The sequence below is a fragment of the Elephantulus edwardii genome, unplaced genomic scaffold (genome assembly GCF_000299155.1).
Source record: "Elephantulus edwardii isolate Elephantulus edwardi_28Jun2011 unplaced genomic scaffold, EleEdw1.0 scaffold00117, whole genome shotgun sequence".
Taxonomy (NCBI): Eukaryota; Metazoa; Chordata; class Mammalia; order Macroscelidea; family Macroscelididae; genus Elephantulus; species Elephantulus edwardii.
Genome location: NW_006399867.1, coordinates 3,936,353 through 3,945,457, shown reverse-complemented (window position 1 = coordinate 3,945,457; position 9,105 = coordinate 3,936,353). Strand labels below are relative to the sequence as shown.

At 47.4% G+C, this 9,105-nt stretch overlaps 1 protein-coding gene and 1 non-coding gene across 2 annotated transcripts in view; one reads left to right on the top strand and one right to left on the bottom strand.

Annotated features, from left to right (window-relative positions):
* SDR42E2 (short chain dehydrogenase/reductase family 42E, member 2) overlaps positions 1-6,984 on the top strand; it is a 49,986-nt gene extending 43,002 nt beyond the window's left edge. The window contains exons 11-13 of the mRNA XM_006892695.1: positions 2,102-2,165; positions 4,416-4,489; positions 6,730-6,984. Of these exons, the coding sequence (XP_006892757.1) occupies positions 2,102-2,165; positions 4,416-4,489; positions 6,730-6,984 (393 nt within the window). The remainder of the gene's footprint in view (positions 1-2,101; positions 2,166-4,415; positions 4,490-6,729) is intronic.
* Positions 6,985-8,710: 1,726 nt separating this feature from the next.
* TRNAL-UAG lies at positions 8,711-8,792 on the bottom strand. The gene has a single exon. It is a non-coding gene; the product is annotated as a tRNA-Leu (tRNA).
* Between the last annotated feature and the right edge of the window lie 313 nt (positions 8,793-9,105).

Below are 9,105 nucleotides of genomic sequence, written 5' to 3'. Positions count from 1 at the left end.
TCGGGATGGGTGTGTCAGAGGCAGTGGGGTTGGCGCAGGATAGAGCAGGGTTTAGGGCTGTTGTGCATAGGGTCGCTATGAGTCGCAAACGACTCGACGGCACATAACAACAACAACAACAATTAATTATTTGGATTTAAGATAATTTCTGGAGATATTTTTGGTTTTAAGTTTTAAAGATTCTCTCAGGGCACTTCATCCAGCTTCCTCATGAGAACTGATGAGAATGTTGAGACTGTGTTTTGCATTGCTCCTCCTTTGGTCGAAATTCTTGTATGGAATCCTTTATCAAAATGTTCAATGGTGGTTTCCAAGCACCATCCAATTATGGAGAAGGAGGCAGTTAGCCCCACATTTCATGTCTTTTTATTCCTGATTCTCCTTATCCCTGTTGCTCCTGGTGAATAGAAAGCAATTGTTGTACCTTGGATGAATATTTGCAAGCTTTTAAGACCACATGTGTATGGCATGTGCCCTTTGTATTACCCAAAAAATAGTCCATTCCACTCTAAGTCTATAGCATATTTCATTTATACAGTCATGAGTTCATGAACATTTGTATTTCTCCAATTCTTGGCCATTATAGATAATGCTGCTGTGAGCATTAGTGTACAAGTTTTTGTAGGGACATATAGTTTCATTTCTGTTGGGTTTATAGCTAGCAGTAAAATTGCTGAATCCTATGATAATTCTAGACTTAATTATTTGAGAAGCCTTCACACTGTTTTCCAAGGTAGTTGTATCATTTTACATTCCCATTAAAGTGCATAAGGATTCCAGTTTCTCCAGATCTTTGTTAATAAGGCCTTTCTTTTGACCCAGAGAGTTTTGTGGGGGTTTTTGTTTGTTTTGTGTGTGTGTGTGTGTGTGTGTGTGTGTGTGTGTGTGTGTTTTCCTTGTTGTGTGCCATTGAATTAGATCTGACTGGCACAGGAGGAGATTGTCCCACTTTCTCCAGTGGAGCATCTGGTGGATTTGAACCATGTACCTTTAGGTTTGCAGCGCAGCTTCTTGCCACTAAGCCATCAGAGCTCCCTGATCACAGTTTTAATACAAGTGTGTATCAGTTTCCAGTGGCTGCTGTAACAAATGACCACAAAACTGGTGGCTTGAAACAACAGAGATCTATTCACTTGCAGAGTTCTGGGGGTCACAAGTCAGTAACAAGGTGTAAGCAGGGTGGGGTCCCATCTAGGGGATCATCTGTTTCTTGCCTCTTTCAGTTTCTGGTGACTCTAAATGTTTCTTGGTTTGGGAAGTCATCATCACTTCACAGGGCTTTCTCTTCTCTCCTGTCTCAGGCCATATGTCACTGAACTGTCTACCTAATCCAGGATCAACTTGTCTCAACATCTCTAACTTCATTACTTCAGGGGGCAAAAAACCCTTTGCCAAAAGGCCGTAAGAGTTAGGACAGATGTAGACATACCTTTTGGAGGGGGAGGGGCCCCCCATTCTATACACTATAAGTGAGGACCACCCCTTACACTGTGCCACCCCACATATGCACACATCCATCATCTACCTCCTTCCATGCACATGCTGTGCTTTCTCTTTAAGAGCAGAAAAGCCAATTCTAGAAATTTTTTTTTCCAGATTTAAGATTTCATATAAATTATTTGGAGAATCTTTGCGTGTTTGGGGGGAAAAAAAGAGGATTGTTGTTGAATTGATTCTAACTCATAGCAACCCTTTAGAACAGGGGCTAACTGCTCCATAGGATTTCTGAACTTGGAACCTTCCTGGATTCACACTGTCCCATCTGTCTCACAACAGTGGAGCAGTGGGTGGGTTCAAACTGCCAACCTTTTGGTTATCAAATTGCTTAACCCCAGTGCCACCAGGACTCTTTGGGGTATGTTGTGGTTGAACCCACCCCAAACACATTCATTTCCCGCATGGGTTTTCCAAGGCACTGTGTAGATTTCATTTCAAGGCCGGGTCAAGCTTTCAGTTGGATGGAGGGTCAGCCACGATGGGGAAGTGAGCAGTGGGTCAGGAGACAGATGTCCACACTGGTCCCAGGGACAAAAGAAGCACGTGCCCTTCCACACCAGATCCTGAAGAATCTGTCCTCATCTCAGATCATGTTGCCTTACAGTTTGAGAAGCTGGGGTACAGCCCGCCCTGGATCCAGGTGCCCACTTCTTTGGTTTACATGACAGGTAAGAAAAGGCATCCCTGCATTAAAAGCCCTCTGTGTGCCAGGTGGTCCAATATTGATGTATTTCAAACTCAGGAAGGCACTAGAGTGAGGCAGTCAAGTTACTCTGAGCCTGAGTCTATACTTGCATAGCCTGGAAGTGGGAGGGGGAGGGGGAGGGCTTCCTTGAAATGCTGTGCCCAGACGTGCCGTCAAGTTGTATTCAACTCATGCTAGTTGTCATTAGGTGCTGTCCACTTGACTACAGCTCATAACGACTGACAGATCTGGACCCTGTCCTATCCTGTGCCATCCTCATCATCTCCAACATATATTGCTGGTCACTGTGTCACTCCATCTTTTTGAGGGTCTTCCTCTCTTTTACTGACCTTCCACCTTTCCAAGCATTATGTCCCTTTCCAAAAAATATGCCAATAGTATGGGATGTGAAGCTTCACCAGCCTTGTCTGTAAGGAGCACGCTGGCTGCACTTTCCCTTAGGACATAGCTCTTTGTTCTTTGGGCAGTCCATGGGATAGTACCTTTTTCCAACACCACAACATAAGAACCATATATACAGCCAAACAAATGCTCCTTAATTCTGCACCATCTCCACAGCTTCTGCTGCCTTAAATTCATTGTTGTCATGTCAGTAAGGAAGGTTCTGCTTTAAGGACCCTCAGAAAGAAGGTTTGATGCAGTGACTGTAACAGTGGACTCGACCATATGGGGGGTTGTGAGGCAGGTGCAGGGTAGGGCAGGATTCCCATTTCATTCACTGGCCGTGGCGAGTCTTAGTCAACTGGACAGCACCTAGCAACAGCTACTGCTTTGAGGACTCAGTTCTTTCCCACTCATGTGCTGAGTGTTTTCCAGCCTGCCAGGCTCACCTTCTGGCACTACATCAGACAATGATCAGCTGCTGTTATAAGGGTTTTCAATGGCCCATCATTTCAAGACTAGACATCAGTCCTGCTTCCTAGTCTGTCTGCATCTGGAAGCTGTAGGTTTTCAGAGGCTATGAATTGTACAAGAGGAGATTGGCCATCTTTTTCCTGCAAATCAGGTGATGGATTCGAACTGCGTGCCTTTGGCCACCAATCTAGGTGACCCTTATGGGTTTTAAAATACATGTGGCACAACTTTCAGCATCACAGCAACATGCAAACCACCCCAGGCCAAAAAAAAAGTGTGCAAGGGACCATCTAAGATTCAGCTATCAGTATCCACTTGTCCAGAGCACAAGAGAAGTAAGGAAATCCAGGACTTAGAGAAGAAACTAGTCTACAGTTCTAACAGTCTACACAAATAATGGCCTTATCTATCTCAAGACTAAAATTAGATGGTACCCAGCTCCATTACCAACCATTAAGCTAGATAAATAATCATTAGATAGATTCTATTATAATTGAAGGAAAATACAAGACGGTCTACATACTCTTAAAAAAATCCAATTAGATAAACTGGACCATTTGAAACTAGAAAACTCCCCCGAGACTATCACCAAGAGAAACTCTTAAAGCCTTGGACCAAAAACTAACCCCTGAGGGCATAACAGAATGGCTCCAAAATAAAGAATATTATCCAGGGGTACTGTGCTCCTTTGAAAATTCATCTATATGAGACAAAACAGTAGTAAACTTTGTGAAAAGATGAAAAAAAAATAAGGGGCAGGGAAACTAGATTAATAAAAACAGAACAATTAGAATAGAAATAATGAAAATGTTCACACATTGTGAAGAATGTTAGCAATGTCAATTAATTTTTAGAAATTGTTGAATGGAAAACTAAACTGCTGTGTATACTTTCAATGAAAACACAAGAAATATTTTCAAAACACACACACACATTTCCCAGCTACACCATAGGCCAACTGTATCAGAAGCTGAAAAGTGGGATGACATCAGTATTTGTTAATGTGGTCCAGGATGCAGCCCACTTTAAGAACCACTGCTCCAAGCTCCTTACTCCAAAGCACATATTGCAATAAAAGCCACTGAGAGAGAAACTTCATAGCAATAACTTTGAATCTGCTCAGATTTATTTAATAACTCCAACCTTTAATATTAAGTTGCTGTGATGCATTTCATAGCCAACAAAGCACCCCAGGGTGTGCTGAGAAGTGATTTAAAGTAATCCAATGACAACAAATTATTGCAAAAGTGAAGACTGCCTTAGCAAATGGAATCCTGTCCCTAAATGCTTTATCAAGGCGCCAGGCGCCCCCAGGGACAGATGAGCACGTGGTCATTGGCTCCTCTCTCCTGCACAGCCACGCTGATGGAGTATCTGCACCTGGCCCTCAGGCCCCTCTGCAGCATCCCACCGCTGCTCACCCGCAGTGAGGTAAGTGGGCTGGCTGCCCTGGAAGCCCCTAACCCCTGCCCTTCCCTATACCTCCACCACCTCGACCCTTCACCCCTGTAGCACCATGTGGGCCCAAACCTGATGCTGGCTCCTTTGGAATCACTCTAACCTCTGTCTAGGCTTTTTTATTAGTTTGTGCCCTTTGGGTGTGCTCAGACCCAGCTCTCCTTGTTGTCATCTCAGTCCCAAGCAGTTTATGTCGTTTCATATATTCTCATACTGCAGATTCCCAAAGGCAGGTTTTGTGACATTCATTTCTTTAGCTCTGCCACTTGTCACCAAATCTCACCAGCTCTCAATCCATCTATACACAGCCTGGTGGTGCTAGGCTCTATTATTATTACGACTTGTGAGTTATTATGTGCCATCAGATCAGAACTGACTCCAAGCTGACCCATCAGCAGATTTTCAGAGGTTGTAAGTCACATGGGAGGAGACTGCCCATCTTTCTCCTTTGAAGCAAATAGTGTATTTGAACTATCTGCCCATGAGTTGGCAGTGCAACTCCTTACCCAATAGGCCATAAACCCCTTTTTACTTTGAAGTAGTAACTACAACGTAACTATTGTATACAGTGTGGTGTTGTATACCATAGAGTCCGAACCGACCCATAGCTGACCCTCCAGTGGGTTTTCAGAAGCAGTTAATCACACAGGAGGAGATTGCCCATCTTTCTCCTGCAGCGCAGCAGGTGGTCTCGAACCTCATGCCTTAGGGACTGCAGCACAGCTTCTTGCCACTAGGCCACCAGAGCACCCTGCGTACAACGTACACAATGCTAACTTCCAGTTATAATGTTGTTGTATTGATTGCCTTCGAGTCAAGTATGACTCATAGCAACTCTATGAACAAAAGGCCTGAAGCCCCTCGACAACTATTGGCATTTATCGACATAGACATGTTGTTTAGGAAGTGGATGCCAGTCCTGCTTCCAAATAGAATCAACTTATAATAATGAAGTTTAAAAGAGATAATATTTTAGTGCAGATGGTAAACAGTAAAGCAATGAGTAGTATTGATGATGTTATTTGCAAGACACTTCTAAGTCTCTTATCTCTTTTATAGGCTCTGACGCCCCCTAAATTTCCAATCACCATTGAGTCTATTCCAGCTCATAGCAACTTCATGTGTATTATAGTGAAACTGTGCTCCATGGAGTTTTGACTGGCTGATTTTTTTTTTCAGAAAAAGATTGCCAGGCCTTTCTTCCAGGGTACTTCTGAATGAAAACCTCTAGCTTTTCAGTTAATAGTCACTGGTGTCACTTCCAAGAGACTCAGCCCCCTAACTTAAGACGGGGAAAAAATCTGAGGTTCTTGCTACACTGAGAAACTAGAACACTAGAGAGGTCAATGACTGATTCAGGTGACATTATTGATATGACATAGAATCCACTTCAAGTCCAATATAGCCAACAGGTGTGGAGCAGAAGTGCGGTGGGAAAATGGGCCCAAATCGCAAAGATTTCACCAGCTTGTAAACTAACTCGGGAATGACACCCAAATAGTAGAAGAGTTGCTAACACATAGCTTATCTGTACTGGATCCTGCAGAGACGCGGCTCCTTCCCTTCTTGCCTAAATTGCAGGTCTCCTTAACAGTTCAGGGGCAAAGAAGCTTCGTCAGCTGTGTGCTCTGGCCTATGTCGGAGCGCCCTCGGCTGGTCACTCTGAGACACAAAAACCAGTCCTCTGGGTTGACGTTGAAGCCTTTCATTTAACACTACTTGATTGCTGGCTGGAGAGAGCTCGCATGGTTCTGGAGGGAGTTGCAGTGCTAACCTAAAATTCCCACTTTTCTGGAGATTCGAATCTACCAAGGGGTCCTCAAGAGTAAAGGTGGGCAATCTCCTCCCATTCGATCTACTGCTTTGGAAATCCATTGGAGAGTCAGTTATAATACAAGTTGGTTCTGACTTTGACAGCTAGCAATGAATTTTTGCAGGAAGCTGAAGATGTTTGCCAGAGCTGGGTTCCCCCGCCGCCCCCCCCCCAGGGCCGCACCCAGCTACTGTCAAAGGCCTTCGGAGTCCTGGCAATTCCAGGCCAGGGGGAGGCGTGCAGAAGTGGGGTGGGGGAGATGCAATGGCATGGGGAGGCGGCGCCCTCCGGGGAGATGGAGATGGGAGAAGAGGGCGCACGAGTCCTTTAAGTCGGTGAAGGTTGCGCCTGGTCCCTGCCCCTGAGTCCTTTTCCTTGGCTGCCCTGCCTGTCCCCTCAGGTGCGCAGCGTGGCCGTGACGCACACCTTCCAGATCGCCAAGGCCCGCGCTCAACTCGGCTACGCACCGGACAAGTTCACCTTCGCCGAAGCCGTGGAGCGCTACGTGCAGGCCACGTCCAGCCGGCCCCGCGGCTCCACGGCGCGGACGCTCCTGCGGCTGCTGCTCGGACTGTTCCTGCTCCTGGTCCTGCTGGGCCTGGCCCTGCACCTCCTGAAACTGCAGCCCCTGGGGGCCGCCCGGGAGCGCCGCTGACGGCCCCGGCCTCCCCTCTGGATCCAGCTCGGACCATGCACCGCCCTCCTGGACTTGGGACTGCCCCTGCCTCGCCCCCTGAGCCCTACCTGGCCATTTCACGGTCCTCTGGGAGTAGACCCTGCCCAGCCCCTACGTCCGTTTCTATTCTGCACCTGGACTGTACCAAACCTTGTTCCTCACAGCCTGTTCTGTCCGTGCACCGCCTCTGGGCATAGCTCCGGCTTTTCCCCGCCCCCAGGCCCTGCACTCCTCCCTATGGATGTGGACCCGCCCTTTTCCCGCCCCCAGGCGCTGCTTCGCCCTGAGCGTGGACCCACCTCTTCCTAGCCTCCAGGCTTCCTAGCCTCCAGATCCTGCACCCCTCCCTCTGGGCGTGGACCCACCTCTTCCCCGCCTCCAGATCCTGCACCCCTCCCTCTGGGCGTGGACCCACCTCTTCCCCGCCTCCAGATCCTGTACCCCTCCCTCTGGGAGTGGACCCGCCTCTTCCCCGCCCCCAAGCCCTGCACTCCTCCTCTGGACGTGGACCCGTCCTTTCCCCGCCCCCCAGAACCCTTTTCTGCCCCTACTCCCTGTGGACTTGGATTTCTTCTGCCTCCCTCCCCCGGTGGTCTGGCTTGCTCTTCTGAACTCGTGCCCCGTCCATGAAGGGGCTTCTTTCGGCCTCTACCCAGTTCTGGACTTCCCCAGATGGCACCTGCACACCACGGCTTGGTTTCACCTTCAGGACACTGGACCTCAGAGACTCCCTGCTCCTCCCTCTGGATGCGGTCTAGCCCAACTCGCAGAATTCGAACCTGACCTTGCCCGCTTTCTGTTCGTCCACGCTTCCTGACCGTTGCAAAATGGCTTTCATGGAGGTCATTGATGACTCCTTTAGCCATAAGTCATAAACTTGAAAGGATATTTCCCCGTCTTTAACCAAGCATTTTAACCGCATTCAACATAACTATTTCCATCCACTTCTTCATCTTTCTAGAACTGCTCCCTTTTCACTTTGGCTAATCGCTCAACAATTCAATCCCAGCTCATCTAATCCCACTTCTTGGATTCCCTGGACTAGGTACTGAGTAACACGCATCACAGATGTTAATTTATATTATAATGTCCATGAACTCGTGTCTGCCTTATTCTCTACTATCGCCTCCAGTCCCAGTTTGGTTTCTGGCAGATAGTTCATTACTCCGTAGCTATTGAGTGAATGAATGAATGAATGCTGACGTAGTCCGAGAGAATTGTGCCAGAAGGCGGTGCCTCTCTGTCGGTTCGAATCCAATAGCGGTTCCCAGAGAGAAAGGTGAGGAATCTCCTTCCCGCTCTGTTTATAGCTTGGAAACCGGGAGTAGGTGCATCGAATCGACTATGGCTCGAAGGCAATGCTTTTGGTGAACTCGGTGAAGTTGAAAGATTAAGTCTTAAACTCGGACATAAAGCTTGACCTCTGCATGAATTCACTTGACACCCGAGCGGGCCAGAAAGTGGAGCTCCTTAGCTCAGATCGTGGTTAGCTTTAGAGGACATTCCCTGTCGCCCTAAGTTTCCAAGAGTTGGGTATTTAGCAAGGCTTCAGTAAGGGAAATTGGTGCACAAACGAAATGAGTATGTAGTTTGCGTTGAGGTTTTTTTTTCCTTCTCCTTTCCATTTATTTTCTTTTTTGTTTTAAAAAAAAAAAAAAGCCTGGTAAGAAAAAATGGCCAAGTGATCGTTAGATTATAAAGAATGTGGCAGCGGTGGGATTCGAACCCACGCCATCGAAATGACTGGAGCCTAAATCCAGCGCCTTAGACCACTCGGCCACGCTACCTCCCTCTTAGAACTCTTTGCTCTCAGGCTATACTAGTCTGATGACGCCGGCGCCTTGCACTCACTTGAGTCCCGCCCCTGTAAACTTGCGCATGCCTGACATCGACACCGGCTGCCTGGGTTGCAAATGGTCCCGTGTTAACTCCGGCAGCGATATCTAGAGTTGAGATGCAGAATTTGGGAGGAAAAAAGGGAAAGAGTGAGGAAAAATGTGAAGGATTGCTCTTCGAGCGTTACGTGTGGGCTTGAACTTGGATTCTCCTTTTCCGTGCACGTGGTACCGACCATGGCCACCTGGGGGCGGTGGCGCGCTG